Below are 17,414 nucleotides of genomic sequence, written 5' to 3'. Positions count from 1 at the left end.
CAGGTCATACATACAACTTAACGAAACACCACGGTGACTCTCCAAATCTTGAGGGATGTAGATGCAGATGTGTGTGTTCTGTCAAGCTTAAAAGCTCAATTTAACAATGAATAAGTATGATGCCATGCACACAGACTCCTTGTAACCCTACCAAGATCATCAAAGTGTGTATCAATGCCATTTGGTCCAACCACGGAGCAGATAAGACGAGTTTTCAAAAAGGAACTCCATCTATTCACCAGCATCCTCTGGCCTCCTTGGTCATTCTGAGGGATGAAGGCAGATATAGAATGTGAGTGCAGTACTTTGGATGGCTGGTGCCCAGAAATCTTTCTACAGCATTAGCATTCTCACCGCACAAACTCGCCCAACACGAGTATATACTGCCTTGTTCACTCCCCCAGCATCCATCTCTCGCTCAGTGAAGAAGAAGTAAACTTTATCATCATCCCTGTCATCGTTGTCAGGAATAACTGCTGAACCCACAAACTTAGGTTCTGTAGGAAGAAGAATTTGTAACAAAAGTCTTGTAATGAATCAGAGTTAAAATGTAGTGAAAGAGTGGTATTGATTTGGTACTGGAGAAAACAGTATGCCCAGTATACTTTGGAAATAATATTACAAAGAGTATGGTCTAGGCCTGCTTTCTATAAAAAGTGCAATGAGATAAGATCTGTTATGAAACGGTGCTAAATAAATAAAATGTAATTACATTGAATTGAATTTATATGCTGTTCATCTCTTAAAAATAAGTTAATATTTGCCAAGCCAGGTCTGAGAGAAATAGTTATGTGAATTATTTAAAAATCACAAGCTCATGAATCCTCATATACTGTAGAACCAGTCATATGAGAACAGTTATATTGCCATCATGTGGACTGCATACTTACTGTATATACAGTACATCTTGGCCAGTGTCACATTTCTTTAACATTAAATGAGCAGCTCAATTAATTTGATTATTAATCATGAAACTACTAGGTTTTGGAAGTGATATACATACAAAATATTTACACTATGAGTCATTACATCTCTGGACTGTCACACTATTTTGATATATTTTTGAAAACATACTTCAGATTTATTACCACATACTACATATGTTTGTTCTTCCCCCGCATTTAAAGGGAGATGTGATTGTTTCCCTGTAATGTGCACTAACCATTGAGCTGCTGCCTGTCGTCTCTTTCAGTGCGTGTGTAGGTCTGGTTGTTAAGTCGACACAAAGCACCATCATTCTCCCAGTAGTCAGTGTACAGGCCAATATACAGCTCTCCTCCTAATGTAAACACACACACACACACACACACACACACACACACACACACACACACACACACACAAATCCTCAATTGATAACAATGCATTAGTTATTAAAACTGCAACCCCACCTTGCTTTGAAATATTGACATGAAAAAAGACCACAAGATGGCAGTATTGTCTTACTGAAGGTCAACAAAGTGAGCAATCCTGAGAATTTGCATGCTATGTATTCATCCAGCTGAAATGAAAACATACATTTTAGTCTGGTAACTGTGCTTTTAGCTCAGGTGATGGTGAGGTGATGAGTGAGCAGTGTCTTACTGGAGAGTGTGGACGTGCAGGGACTGCTGGGTTCGTATGGACAGCGTCCTCTGCCACTCATAATACTTTCTTCTTCAAAAGCAAACAGCCTGTCCTAAGGGCAACACACAAAATACAGACAGATACAGGTATTGTTATTCATGCACAAATATGCACGACTATAAATACCACAATCACACAGTCAAAAGCTGCACCCTGCAAAGTCTTTAACAACATCCAGACAAACCCCAGGAGGTGATGGGTGGAGAGAGAGATAAAGGTGAATTAGATAAAAGAGGGATCAGAAGGTAATGAAGGAGAAGGATGAAGAAAGAAAGATGAGATAAGAAGTCATGGATGACCAAATGATAGATTGTTGTGTGTGAATGTTAATAACTGACTGCTCTTTTATCATGGATATCAGTTCACTTCTACTCTTCTGATCTTGTTGCCACACACAGCAGGTGGCAGAAACACACACACACGCACATACCCCTTCTCACACACACATATCCATGCCCTGAAGTTCTTCTAGAACCCCAGCTCATATGTTGTGGCTCACCACAGTGTTTATGACTGTCACTGGCAGATCAGAGGGGATGTCATATATTGATTTATGAGTACCCAGGGAACCCTACTGTGCTGGGACTACCACGTATAACCATAACAGAAGTCAGCTTTTGGGTTAAACTCATCCATCATATAATGTGGTCTATTAAAACCTAATTGAGAATCAATACTCTACATGCAGTACCCTGAAATGTGGGCTGTTTTTTGTGTGTCTGAGCCAGTGGTGCATTAATACCTTATTTCTTAAATATTTCCTATTTATAGTCAGTGGGTGTCTTAATAAATGGTAATAGTATATTTTTATTATCATAGTTAATCATTCTGTAAATATTATTCAGTTCAAGTTTGATGGTAATCACCAACAAAATATAATCAGACACCAAGTATGACATTTATGTTTATGGCAGTCTCATAGATTATGTTGCTTATACTGAACCAGTTTTGCTCATTCTATGAGCATTTCAATGATATGAGTGAGGGTGATTCCTGTTTGGAACGTGTAACTGGCCTGGTCAATGTAACTGGACCAGTGTTGGAATGCAGGGTGGAAACCTTCTCTGATCCTCCCTCTCTAAACACACTCACACACACAAACACATACACACTAGTAGACAAATATGGTTGCACAGATGTATGCAGGCAATTTTGCACGCACATCAGTATGCACACAAAAGACTCCACCAGCTCTTACTCACTGTCTTTCCCATCTTCACCTCACATCACTCCTTGTTACTAGGAGGATAAACTCATAAATTTAATAGAGTTTAAGAGTTTAACTGCTCAGCAGTCCAAGCTGTACTAACAGTTATAGAAGATCCTACCAAAAATGGTTTTAAAACAGTGTAAGGAAGGTTTCAGCTATGGCCATATAAAGAGGGAAGAGTGTATAGTATAGTAAAAGAGCGCAATGTGAAATCTGGTTGACTGTATTAAAGACAAAATCTGCAACATTTTCATTGACATAATCTGTTTTGCCGCCACCATTTACAGTGAAAACCCCCAAACCCTAACAGCCAAGTAATGTCAAAGTGCTGTTTGACTTTGAAAAGATCTCTGACAGGATTAAACCCTTTGAAAGCCACTTAATTATTTGGTTGTTAAACTCAACTCTAATTTTGTCTCTGGGACTCACCTGCCCTGTGTGTCCCACTCTGAGCAGGGCACAGATGGGGTTAAAGGCTCCTGTTCCACAGACCAGCAAATGGGTCTGGTTGTACTGTTGCAAGACCTTGATGTAGTTTGCACACTCCGGCTGTTGGAGGAGATACAGAGATGAAGCAGGGGGTGGGAAAATTGGGGTGTGGGAGAGAGTGGTTGGGTGAGGGGTCATGACTGTGGATTAAGGCCAAGCAGAGAAAAGGGTATAATTTAAAAATGGCAGGCTTTTACTGGATCATCAATAACATCTATATTTCATGTTAAACAAAGGTTAATAAGCATAGAGATATATGTATATAAATCCATGCTGACATCAACTGTCTCTATCTACATATTTAATAAATCAATTATACTCTATTTATAAAGGTTAATGCACATTATCAAGTGGGCATTTGTCCTTCGCCCTTGCTAATCAATCTGCAGCCATACTACTAACGCCCAGATGAGAACATATGATTTGATGCAGTCATTTGGAGGGTGTCCCTTACCTTTTCCCTCCCCTTCATCAAACACTCCTCTATCTGAGATTCTGTACTGGCCCACTGGATCTGAAAGAAAACACAGTTGCACTCATATTTACAACATCAAATTATCTAAATTAAAAAAACAATTATTAAATATTTTGAACATAATTTATATAGTTAGGTGTATAGTTAAACATTTTTACCAAATAATTTTAAATACACTGCATTATTTTCCACAGCATAATAATCTCACAGGGTTATTGTGCTGCTTTTTCAGTTTCTTATTAAAAATTACACAACTATGAAGACACCCCCATGCACACATGGGTTAGCTAACCTGTTGACCTACGGGTGTGTGAGTTCACCATGTCTCACTTCCAAACAGGCATGGAGGAAAGGAAATATACCTCTCTGTGGTGTGTGTTAACTTGGTCCAGGCTAAGGGAGAACAGAGTATTTCTAGCCCCAACATAAAGCCTCTCGTGGCCTTCATCCAGCAGCATGGTCTGGGGCTGAAGGGACGCTCCATGTCCCTGGAACACCCAGGTTCTGTTCAGCTGCCAAAGCTCTGTAGACAACAACACGCACACAGAGGAAAAGAAAAAGTAATTACAGCAACACAATAGAAGTCTGGGTAGGGAAAGGGGTAGCTGACTAGCTAGCTAGATAAATGGACAAAGTTTTCATTTCAAAAGTGGATACTCATCTTGCTTCTTGCCTGCACTAACCAGCAAGATCAAATTTGACCAAACCCTTTCCTCAAGAGATTTCTAACTGCTCCAGTAACCAACTGCTCCCATGGCCAAGGGCACTTGCAACATGTGTTTCTGATTCATAGGTTCCCCAAGAGAATAGCAGAGAGCAACAACAGGGTTATCTTTCCATTTCATCGCTCACTCTCGTGTGGCACCTATGCCTCCTCTCACTCAATTCAGCTATGTTATGTATGCTATCTATGTGACATTGGCTTGGTCGTAAAATTACATCGCATCTTGTGTTTTATCATCAGTAAAAATTCACACAGTATAAAACAGTACATGCCGCTAAAAGCCGAGTTCCCAGGCTACATACCAATTACTGCTTTAAGGAATGCTGCTGACCCTGACAAAGCTCGACTGCAAGGACACTTTGGAAACCATAAAGGAAGCAGGGATGAAAGAAGTGGGATATCAGTCCTGGGAAAGATGTTGTGATTAATGGGATGGACATTTGATGTACACAGTGTGGCCTATGGTCTCTTTTACCAGGAGGAAGCAGTTTTATCAGACAGGAAACTGAACCAGTCTCTTTATCAGTCATTAGTTTGAGCCGCCACTCCCTGTCAGTCTTGCGTTAGGTGATTTGAAATTCTTCTTTAAAAAAGAGGGAGGTGGACCATGACAAATATGTCATCAAATATAAACACACACTCTTCAGAATAACCACAGAACAAGAAGACACAGATAGTTTGCGTGATAACATACACCTAAACATGCAACACACCCAGTTATATCTACCTGATTGAGCCTGACAGGCTGCTTCTCTATACCTGCTGTCTGAGAGCTTCTGGAGAGGTTTAGGGTTTAAACTAAGTGCTGAAGCCCCAGAGGTGTGCATTTCCTCTGGGTTGCACTGCCCTGAAAAACCTTTCATTAACACATGACCAGGTGTCCTTGAAAAGGAAGAAAGGCGGATCTGGTTTGTGTTAGCAGAACTTTTGAAACATCAGACAGATTGAAGCAGACAACCCGGGGTTTTTGATCAAATGTGTAGCACTAGTATTTCCCGGGCTGTATTGTATGCATATGCTGTACTTTAATGCACACTTAAGGCTGTCCACAGACTACTCTTCAGAAAACTAAATGAAAAGAACACACAAAACATGGCTACCATCAGCTATGAATGTATGGCTGTAATATTATAGCAACCTTTCAACTTCCTCAAATAATGCTGAGATGTCTCCACATGCTGGGGTTGCAGGGGGTAATTGTGTGATTTGTTTTTATAACATCTGTATATTTTTAGTGACACTTGATCTCCAAGACAGAAGGAGAGACTGTTTTCCCCAATTTTTAGATTACTCATAGCAAAAGCGTGGAAGGTTTTGTTTGTTTAACATGGGATTAAGTATCCACAGAGGGGTGGTTGTTGCTATTAAGATTTTTAGGTTGGAGAAAACAAGCATAGCATAGGATCTCGGGTAGTTAGGTGGCAGAGACTAAAAGGATGTGGCAGTGGTGTTCTGCCAGGGCTCAGACATGCTTCCTGTAATTATCTAATCCACACACACTTGAAGCTTTTTTTCTTTCTCTCTGTCTCGGTCACATAAACACACACACATACACTGTCTCTCCCCTCTATATACTCACAGTTTCTCCCTGTATTAAGCCGAACTTGGATCAGGGATAGTCCTCTGACATTCCACTCTAACTTTTCTATAAGTGTTGGGCTGGCTCTCAAACAATCAGCAGCAGTCTTTGTGTGAAGTCAAATCTGCTACCAATTATTTAGATGACAGACTTAGATGGCTATTTAAAGTGATGGGGTAAACAGTGCCTAGCCAACCCCTTTTTTCCATCTACTTTTCACATGTCCTTGTTAATAATGATGATTGGCAGCTGATTTATATAGACACATGCACACAGCGATATGGACTTGAACACATTCTCTCGCTCTCTCTCTCTCACACACACATAAACACAAACGCAGATACATTTCATTCTATAATTTTGTTTATATATGTAGAATTGTGCAAATGATATTTTAGATGTACAGTGCTCACTGATGATCAGGAATGTTTCCGTGCCACGCTCATGTGATTAAAGGATAAAACTCTAAAATAACCAGCTTGAAACTTGAAACTGAAAAGAATGAGTGAAAGAAAACAATCAAGCAAGAAAGATCCATTTCCCACGAGTGTACCAATCTAAGTGATAAGAAACTATAATCACATTTATAATAAAAGGTGTTGAGTAATCGGCTTAATTGCACATGATTACAGAGTTACTATAAAACACAACTGGAGGATGTGATTATGCTGACACACTGAGAGATGCTTCAGAGTGCACAATGCTGTTTAAAAGGTTTCTCCTCTGTCATTATGTGCGCCAGTTACAAACAGTTGTAGCCACTGTGCATACTGAAGGAGGCAAAGGGGGGATTTCCATATTTCCCCTTTCCTTGCTCTCTCTCTCCTCTCCCAGATTTTCTTGCAATCTTCAACAGGTCAGGGCTCCTTAGCCATCAGCTAAAGAGCTGAGAGGAGGAGGAGGGTGTCTCCATCAGCAACTGAGCCATGAAGACACATGGCCCTACTGTGATCCCACTTCAAATGGAAAACACAGAGAAAAAGGACTCCCTCAAGACAGACACTTTCATCGGCTGTCTGAAAACCGCTAAGAAGATGCCTGAGAAGATTTGGTGAAGTGAAATCAAAATAAACTTTGTGATCTCCTCTTTATTCATGTATGGAAACACTGTTTTGCTACACAGGGGAGAAAAATAAGTGTGTCTGTGCAGTAGAAATCTACTTTTGATTATATGTCTCTTAGTAGCAGGGGGAAATATGCATGTTTTGTCAAAGACACCAAGATAACTGCACACAGGAGTTCATAAAAAACATTCCTCAGAAAACTTAAAAACACAAATTAAATAATACTCAGCACACATTTCAAGTAAGAAATGAAACTTGGGGAAGACAGTATCATAATTCCAGAGAAATAAGCCTATGGAGGTTTACTTATTGAGTAATGGGACTTGTGCTGGAACAGAAACAAAGAGGAGAAGGCTAGAGTTAAAGGGGACAAGAATAAGGAGGGAGTTTGTTCTCCTCGTGCTGTCGAAGGCCTGAGTGAGACTGTGTTCCCATATCCTCTTGTGTGTATGTGTGTGTGTGTGTGTGTGTGTGTGTGTGTGTGTGTGTGTGAGGGGGGCGATGATGTCACAGAGCAAAATGAAAGCCACATGGAGTGTCTGAGCCGGATGAGAGAGAAAGAGAGCAATGTGTGTTTCTCTGTAATAAAGAGTGTAAGTCTATCTCCTGATTGGTGTTGTTAACAACTGACATAATCTTGTAAATGATCCGAACACACCTCTTAATCAAACATATGTTTTAGACTGATATTTAATCAAAGTCTATCCCCACCTGTTCCAAACTATGTTGCTTCAACCATACCTGTATATGACCATGGCCAAATTACTGATGTGGCTTGCTGTGTGTCAATGTACGGCTATATGTCAAAAGCCCCATCAAGTGTAAACCTTTTTTTATGAACTGTAATTTCCCCAGAATATCTAAAGAAAACAACTGAAAAAACTCTGCTCAAATGTTTAAGTATAGCAGAACACTTTGAACAAACTTAAACTTGCATATAGATGTATTTACTGCATTTGTTAGTGTATTAGTTATTCAGTTTATTTTGCTTTTAAAGTTATTCCTTCATTGTGCCCCAACAAGTTGTCATAGCAAAATAAAGGAAAACAAGCTTTGCTTTGCTCTTAACTGCCAGCCTACAATAAGCAATATCCACTTGTCATTTCTGTGTCTTTTCATTCACAAATTTCACCTCACTTGTCATCCTTCATCTTTTTCTCGCCCCCCTCTGTTATCTCACTGCAACATACTCTCTGAAGACTCAAACAATCTTTGTGCCTTCTCTCCTTTTCCCATTTCACAAACTCATCTCCTCTCCCCTGTCCCTTCACTGGGAAAAGGTCAGAAAGGATATTAGAGTTTCACCAGCTGCCTTCCCCTCTGGACATCTCATTAATGAACTGGAGAGCACACACATAACACAATGGGAGAGAAAAGGACGCTGAGGTGTACACAGACAAAATGAGAACGCTAGAGAGAGAGAGAGGGAGGGAGAGAGAGAGAGAGAGAGAGGGAGAGGTCAGCGTGGAGGGGAGGGGAAGGGATTGAAAAAATATAATTTTTCTTTTGCTGACCTAAAAGGTGTGATTTATCTAATCATCACCATACCCTCCATTTCCCAGAAGTTTGATATACAGTCTATGACTGCCCTATGGCAATGATCCAACATGGTAAATGTTAATTATAGGTCCCTCCACATGTAGGTGGAAAAAAGTTAATGGGACTCCTCAATTTGCACATTAGCTTTATATAGAAAAAATTTTTCCCCCTCTTCAGTTCATTTCAGGCAGACACAACTTCAGGCCATACTGGTATTCCCCATCTCACTCTCTGAATAAAGTCACCTACAGCCACGTCATTTCAAGGTTGTAAAATATATAGAGGGAGCTTTTTCTTGTCTGGAGAGGAAGGTTTAAAATTACAGCTCAAAGGGGGGTTTCAAACATCAGTAATTGCTACCCGAGTCCCTGTGCTAACACATGCATGTTCCTCAGCTCCTGCTTAAATCGCGCAAGTTTACAGTAAGTCCTGAAGAAAAGAAATGTCTAAAGAAGTTCAAGCATTTGTTGACTAGTGTATTTGCACACGCTTCACGTGCTCACCTACGTTCTCAGTCATTCAGTTTTAGAATAGTATATGTCTTGTGCACACATATGTATACATTGTACTTGAGTAAATTCAGCTTTCAAGTGATTTAACCATCTTTTGTTTAGAATTTCAATGAGATAAATGTTGGGTTGAAACATTTTTCAATGTTTATTTATATAAGCAAACATATACAGTATAATGTTAAACCTGTCAGAACAGCTTAGCATCACCAGATAACTTTATTCACCTTCACAGATCTGCTGAAAATATTTTAAATATCTTACAGAACAATTCCAACTTTTTAGTACACGCATTTTTGGCAGGCATGCTGAGTGAATCCCTGGTCAATTTAATTACTGTGGAATGGTCACATTTTATTCTGTGTGTTTGCCATAGCAGCCCTCATGAACACTTTTACTAAGCTCAGACATGTTTTAGGAGAGACAAGCTTCTCTACAATAATAACCTGACAACAGATGTTGTTTTTCAGGAATGTGAAAGACAATTTTAGGAATTTTACAAGATGATTTTTTTTGTGTGTATGTGTGGCTCAAATCACATAGCACAGACTCTCTCAGATTCTTCTGGAGATTTTTCCATTTTCTTTCCCAGATCATTGGTTTCTTTAAATGCACATTGCCAGAGCTGTTCTGGACAAGTATTTATTATGTGGGTCGGGAGAAATTTTAAGCTTCACTAAACCAGGAATGCATTATTCTGATTTGTCCAAAATCACTGCTGAATTGAAATGAACTGACAGGACTGAACTCAACAGGGACTGAATGTCCAACACAACTTCACTTTCAAGTGCAAAGCTCACTAAATTAGCCAGCATATGAAACTACGCAGAAGGCAGGAGTTTTTGGAAATGTCTTTCATCTGATAAGGTCATCACTATAATGAAAACTGCTGTATCAAGCTCAGCAGCTCAAACCAAGCATGATGCCCGCGCTATATAGCGGCACCTAAATAAGTCTTTACCTACAGCCTGCTGGGACTCTGACACATGCTAGCTGTGCAACAGCTTAATTAGCAGCAGAATTGATGGTTGTCCTAAAAGAAGAGCTCATTTCACTCCACAGGCCCGGAGATCTGAAGCTACTGCCAATAGCCTTGGGCGATACAGATCCAAATCTCATGGATGTCCAACGGTACAAAACAATAATATAAGAGTACAAAACAAATAGTACATTTTATTCTCTATTCTATATTTCCCTTGTGTCTATTTTTGTGTATAATTAACCAGGGTTTAGAGAGTTTGATTGGCCAATGGTCCAAGCAATTGAGGTTTATCACAATCTTTAGCCTGTGTTTAAGGTCTTTGGAAGCTGTGCTGTCAAAGATTAGGGTCAATTCTCTCTAAAGACAGCAGAGTGTCCATGATTGTAACTGAATACACCATGTGATTCAGGTAACAACCTTTTGGAACTGGAGTCAATCGGGGGTGTTATGGAAGGATGACTGGGATGAAAGTGAAACAAATGCGGAAATCTAGAAAAATCTTCACTGGTCCAGAAGTCTAGACAAGAAGATGTTATAAAGATGAAAGGGAGAGCAAATAATAATTCTACACCATGTGTGAGGTGTGGCTAACATCAAAGCAAGCAGCGATCCATACCACATGGTAGTAAGGTCGTCCTTGAAACACATGATAATGTGCCCAAAGGAATTCATTCCCAGAAGCCAGGAGAAAGTTGATCTGATATATTATCGGCATTTCTATTGATCCACTTGGTATCCACTGCCCACCTAACCAGAAGCGGATTAAAAATATTTCAGCACTGATGTTATTAACTTTTCTTGCCCATTATCAATCTTTCACTCAAAGAGGAGAATCTAGTTTTTTCACCCTGTTTTGATACCAGATGTTATGTTAATATTTTCTGAGTCCTAAGGGTGAATAGTTAAAACCACATCCCTCACCATCTCCCTGAACTGCATCCAAGTCATCGGCGTGTGAAGAATTCGCACTATTCCGCCTGTGGATGTGTGCATGTGTCTGTCTCTCTCTGTGTGGGTGTGAGTTTGTATGAACTTGTGTGCAAAATTCACTGGCAGAGCCCCTGAGGCATACATTAAGGCTTATATGTTTTTCATTCCATAATGATAGGATCCAACTGCAGCCTTTTCATGGCGCACTATGCTAGCCAGAACATGTATCAGAGAGAGAGAGAGAGAGAGGTGGGATGTCAATCACTGCAGTAGCTTTCCCCTCATGCGGTTGAATGAATTGGCTGATATATAAAAGTCAGGATCATAACAGATATTGATGTGGCATTTATGACTAAGCATATCAGCAATAATATTCTCACTTCTGTTGATAACTTTGCATTACTGTAGTCAAAAGTGCCAATCTCTTTTTCTCATCTTTTTCTCTCACTTTATCTTTCAAATTCATTCAATTTCTATTTCCATTTTCACTACATTTCACTGGAAAACTGCATTTTACTGTATTTATATATGTATTCTCTTGTGGCTGAGAAATTCCACCATGCAAAAAGGGGAGAAATAATGTATGCAGTATATATCAAAATACAGCAAACCCTTTTTACAGGTGTAGCTGATGAACCAGACATGTCAACTCTCATAAGAGACTCACAGCACCGTATTTATGAGTTATTGACCATTCAAATTCCTCACCTATATTCAACCATGACTAACAGGCTTATGTGGAATCATCACCTTCTGTTGCTATAGAGCTCAAAGAAACTGTGCAAAAAAAGGCAGTGTTTACTTAGACTTTTATCTGCAAAGATAAAACCCCCATTATTGTTCAAGAGATACACAACAATCAGTCCGCATACCAGCGGATGCACATCCATACCACACACTCCCACACACACGTAAACAGGCATACACATAAACAGTTTTCTCTCCCTCATACTCAGCTTCCTCCTTTCCCATGTCCACAAAAACCTCCTCCATCGCTCTGCTGCTATGGAATGAGAGAAAGACACATTGTGGATACTCAGCCACCATATCCAAAGGATCAAAACAAACTACAAGGAGGCTCCTCGAACATCAACAGTGAGCTAAAAAAAAAAAGTATGCACTCACAATTACAAAGGCAGAGCAGAAGTCACCTCTCTTAGATCCAAACCATGCATGGTGTTCTCTCAGGCTCTAAGGCTAAAACGTAAATCTTCAGTGACCACCTCAAAACATGTTAATGACAACCCTTCTTCTTTCACTCACCCTGACTCAAACTTCTCTGACTTCACTTTGGTGACAGTACATTTTTTGTATTGCATTTTTCAACTTTCTTTGACTTAGTTAATTTTAGTGGTACCAACAAAATGCTGCAATGACCACTGCTATAAACTGAGAGTTGGGGTCTATCAAAGCGTGGAAAATGCTGTTCTGTTACACCCATCTTATTGTCAATATGCAGTGAACACAGAATCCTGCCTTGACTATTCTGGACAGTTGCACACACACCATGCTGCATCACCTGAAGGCTGCCATTGCCTTTATATTGGTGCATTTGCATTTGTTCAACACCATTATTTGTTTCCAAAGTTGGTTAAAAGCTTATAACAGAAAAACTGTTTTTCTTACCTTTGTTGGACAGCCGTATCCTTGGGTAGATGCTGTGGGCTGTGTGAGCCGTAGCCAGCAGAGCAAGATACAGCAGCATCACTGTCAGATACACAGCCCTTATGCACTCAGCCATCCTCAGTGAGATACACACTCCACGTTCATCTACACAGAAGTCCACTCAACATGGGCAGCAAGTCCATGAAAAGAAAGAAATTCCACAGTTCTTTGTCCTGCAAGTTTCTGTAAACAATGTTCAATATATAATATCGGACATAACGATCCAACAAAGATCTGCTTGGAAGTAAAAGTCCATTTTCTGATGATTGCCAGAATGGATCAACTAGATGTATGTAGCTTCTATACAGTCTCTGCTTACCCCTATAGCAGTCTGCTGAAAGCTGCATCCACCCACTACCTCGGTGGACAGGATAGTGCTCTGGCTATTATCCTTGTTTGGTCTTAGTAACCACAGAGAAGAGAAGTCCAGTTGCCACATTCACGCCGCAGTGCCCACTGCTCTCTGTCCATATGTCAGTCCGTCTGTTTGTCTGTCTTTATGCCCAGCTTTAATCCAGTATTTCTGATCTGTTGACAGAAAAAAATAATATTAAATCAAGTCCATGGAATCCCACAGAAGGTGTTGGAGCTGCTGATTTGTAAAATCTCACTGCAAGTGTCTGTCCCAGCAGGCAGGCAGGCAGGCAGGCAGGCAGGCAGGCAGGCAGGCAGGGCTGGAGCTGCTGTACTGTATCCTCAGGCTGCGTCCCTCCTCTTGGGTCCACTGGAGCCAGTCATTCTCTGGACAGGAGCCCAGGAAAAGGCAAAGTGGGAGAAGGGAGGAGTGGAGAGCCTCGTGCCTGGCGTGCGGTCTCTCTGCACTGGGGAAGAAAGTGAAGCTCCAACTCCTAACTCTGCTCACGCTTGAGCGGGGTGGGGGGGAGGATCCAAACCTCAGCTCAAACCTCAGTGAGTTAATTAAGATGGTTTCTGATCTAGGCAGAGGCCACCTGCCGTGGTGTGTCTGAGGAAAAGCCTGTTTGTGTGGTTGGTAACGTGGGGAGTGTGTATCAGCTTGATGGGCTGAAAATCGCCTGCTCCTTCTTCTAGAGATCTCTTTCTCCCTCCCTCCCAGGCAGCTGGATTAAGTGTGTGTGTCTCCCAGGCAGGCTCTGTAAGACTCTCCCCTAAGAAATACTGCCTCTCATGTCACTCTACAGACCACCCCTTGCTTCCCCTCACCACCTTCTTTTTGTTCCTACCTCCGCTGCATTAACATGGACCTGAGCCAAGGTTTTCAGTCTCTTAACTCTGACATTTCTTTCATTTCCAATTATTGCCCTCTTTGTGTTTGTTTCCATGTGGATAGTCATTATCACTGTTACCATGGATTTTTAAGAACAAGGTTTCTTTCATGGCAATTTTTTTTATCCCTTCCCATCTAATCTCTCCTTCTGTTTATCTCTCTACTCATCTCTCGCACTCCTCCGTTCTGTAAAACCTAGTTATTAGTTTGTCCTTGTGTCTTCCTTCCTTAATGTTTCATACCACGCCTGGCTTTTTCACTGTTTCGCCTTTCTTTCTCTGCTACTGCATCCTGTCTAAATGAGTTAGTATCTGTCTCTGTTTCCAGTACTGTTTGTGTATGTGTACCTATGTGTGAGTATGGGTTTTCATTATTGCCTGCATTGTGTACAACAACAACAACAAAAAATGTTGAACTCATTGACATGCAGTCTTTTTTTGTTCGTGACTTTGTTGTTTTTTGTTTTGTCTCAAGATCCAGAGCTTTCTGAATCTGATTAGCAAGCACACACTCAAAAGAAAAAATGTACAAGATGTGACTGGAGTCATTATTGAATTTGCACATGTCCCACGGGAAAGTCCCTGCAGGCGTCCAGTTACCGGAGCAGAGTGTTGTCTGTCTCTCATAAAGCTCACTGAAATACATCTGTTTCTCTCTGTCTCTGTGTCATGGCTGTGTGGTGACACCAACATTAAGGCATGCTGATCCCTATAATGGAAGCATTCCATCAGTCTGACAAAAAAAAAGTGTTCAAATCTGTGTCTGGAGCACCTTGTGGTATAAATGTTTTAGTTTGCAAAACAGGGATTTAAACAGAACATTTCCCTGTATTTATCCTCGTTCATAATTGAAATCTCTATATTGATTAACAGCAAAAATAAAACTGCAGCAACTCATACACAGACAAAGAAAACATACATAGGATGAATAGCTAAAACGGGAGACAGAATAGAGAAATATATGAACAAGTGTGAATGTATGCCCAACAACAAATGGCCAGCCTATAAATTAAGACACATACAGTAATATGGACTTGGAAATGATTGCATTAGGCTCTAGCAGCTGCACCCCCACCCTCTTGTACCACCCTGGGATCTGGGAACTCCAACTCCCACGTTGCACCTGTTCCCTGCCAGAACAGAAGGACTTTGTGTGCGTGGAGGTCTTGTAACATACACTATCTCTGTTATTCCATTGCCTTGTGCAATTATAGACTCTCATCTGTTGTTGAGAGCGAGACAACTGTTCAATGTCAGCTTCCCATGGCGCTGACACTATCTGACTGACCATGACACACAATTTCATCACTTTGAACCAAAGCATTAATGTAAAAGCATATTTTAGCCTTGCATCCTGGTGAAAGGTGCCCGGAAGATTTTCATTTCCGATGTCTTAAGCCACTGCCTCAGATTAATAGCCATTTAAAGAGCCTAATGCAGTAGTAGCAAGCCAGTGGGCAAAGCAACCACTTATACGCATCGGCTCCTCTGTGACTGAATGGGTCTCTCCTTCCTTCACCCAGTCTAATAGCAGTAATCAGTCAGAAATCTGCCTCAGACCAGAAACAGCAACTGCTCAACTTTAACTATGACTTCCTCACTCTGTCCCCTGCTTCCCTTCCCTTTCCTTGATTTGTGCGTTGTACTTTCAGCCCTTGATGTTTCCATTAGTCTGACTCTGACTGTGCTAGTGGCTTGCATGCAGCACGCCTACACAGCAGCCATGCACCCACTTTCTTCCCACCTCCATTGAAATTCTGTCCTCTTACATGCGTCCCTGGGATTCCACCAATACCTGGAATATTAATTCAGCATGTAGTACTGCACTGCAGAGATATTTGCTCTGCAATGTCCAAGTTCTAGGAATGTGTCAAATTTCAGAGATCGTATCATTCACGGTCACAAAATTTGATGTGTCACATCACTAAATGCCTCGTACCTTTAGCTGCTGTTTAAGGAAGCCGGAGTGTGTGAAAAGATTTTTTGATTGAGTGCTGATGTCTAAGGTTTGTTTGAACAGGCTGTGTCCAAACGTCTGACGGAGTTCCTTTCATGCTCTCTGAACACAGATAATATTTTCATTCATGTTAATGCTGTGTAAATATCCGCCCTGTTTCAACAGAAGCCTCCCTCACCTCCTGTTTGACCCGCAGAGACAGACATGTACACTCCTTCTGCCCCCCCACCAACAGGCACACTGTTTATGCACATCCAAGTGTCTAATACTTTTGTGCGTTGAACTGCAGTGTTACAGTGTAAGGAGAGTAAGAAGGAAAAGGAATTAAAGAGATTTAAAGCAAGATAGACCTAATTGGGTGAGTATGTACATGCATTTATGCATGAAACTGTGTGTATGTTAGTGTATGTCTACCATTGACCGCCTGCAGGGCTCCCCTCACCGAAAGAGAGGTCAGGCCCCTGGTCTCCCACAGCAACAGCAGCAGCACTCTGAGGATCCAGTGTTTCAGAGCCACTAGATACTCCAGCCGTTTACACAGGTGGCTGTCATATGGCCAGTGGAGTTTATCCCTGTGGCACACACTGACTACAGAGACATCAGTCAGAATTTGAAGGCAGGTAGCAGTACTTGTTTCCTTGCCATACATCAGTGATTACAGTAGATGAAAGTTAAATCATGGAGAGGCTAGGTAACATAACCTCACCAAGACACACATGTTTATCCTATTTGTCAAGTCAATGTTAAGCCACAGATGAATGAACTGGGAGAGATGCAAGCAGTGAAGGAAGAGACGCAGGACTACTCTGACTGAGAAGTTATGGTTGGCTAGCTGTGTCTGCTGAGTGTGAACATTATGGTATAAAACCCATTGCACACCTTCACGCATATGAAATCCTACTTGTAACCACTTCAAACTTTAAGTTTAAGATGGAAAGAAGTCTGCATATATGCTGTTACACTCCATTATTTCCTAATATCTCTCCTACTGAGAGCTGCTAACCCTCAGGTGAGGCCATAAGTAAGTGCACGTTTCGCATGAGTTTCCATGGCACCGAAGCATAGGGGAAACACATTCTCTCTTTGCCAAATATAATGCCAGAAACCACGATGTATCATCCATGCTCAGGTGGTTACAAAACCGCTATCAATGAAGCTATGTGGCCACAATTTTGGCTTTCTATACTTCCTGTGATTCATCTCTCAGGACATATTTCTCAGTTAAAGGGTTAGTAATGGGAAACCCAGTCCTGGCCAGTGCTCTGCAGTCACAGATGGTGAAGAGGAGGAATGGGTTTCGCCTCTGGAGTGATATGTGGAAGTGACCTGGCCTCAGGTGTATTGTTATCCATCATCGTGGTAGCGTTCAGATAATCTACAGGTGTGTGTGTGTGTGTGTGTGGGGGGGGGGGGGGGGTCG

The 17,414-nt window shown here is 41.1% G+C and overlaps 1 protein-coding gene across 3 annotated transcripts in view; it reads right to left on the bottom strand.

Moving 5' to 3' along the window:
* Positions 1-14,116, bottom strand: part of sema3e (sema domain, immunoglobulin domain (Ig), short basic domain, secreted, (semaphorin) 3E) — a 23,774-nt gene extending 9,658 nt beyond the window's left edge. Inside the window, exons 1-9 of one of the 3 annotated variants that reach the window (XM_046036910.1) lie at positions 13,112-14,116; positions 12,754-12,897; positions 4,163-4,323; positions 3,780-3,839; positions 3,266-3,385; positions 1,585-1,678; positions 1,163-1,279; positions 355-497; positions 152-266 (exon numbers count right to left, since the gene is read on the bottom strand). In XM_046036910.1, coding sequence (XP_045892866.1) covers positions 152-266; positions 355-497; positions 1,163-1,279; positions 1,585-1,678; positions 3,266-3,385; positions 3,780-3,839; positions 4,163-4,323; positions 12,754-12,897; positions 13,112-13,139 — 982 coding nt within the window. In that variant the 5' untranslated portion in view covers positions 13,140-14,116. Of the gene's footprint in view, positions 1-151; positions 267-354; positions 498-1,162; positions 1,280-1,584; positions 1,679-3,265; positions 3,466-3,779; positions 3,840-4,162; positions 4,324-12,753; positions 12,976-13,111 lie in introns of those variants that run through there. The other 2 variants (XM_046036911.1, XM_046036913.1) reach the window with 2 other exon arrangements.
* Between the last annotated feature and the right edge of the window lie 3,298 nt (positions 14,117-17,414).

This window comes from Micropterus dolomieu, linkage group LG22 (genome assembly GCF_021292245.1).
Source record: "Micropterus dolomieu isolate WLL.071019.BEF.003 ecotype Adirondacks linkage group LG22, ASM2129224v1, whole genome shotgun sequence".
Taxonomy (NCBI): Eukaryota; Metazoa; Chordata; class Actinopteri; order Centrarchiformes; family Centrarchidae; genus Micropterus; species Micropterus dolomieu.
This window is presented reverse-complemented; position numbering and strand designations above follow the sequence as displayed.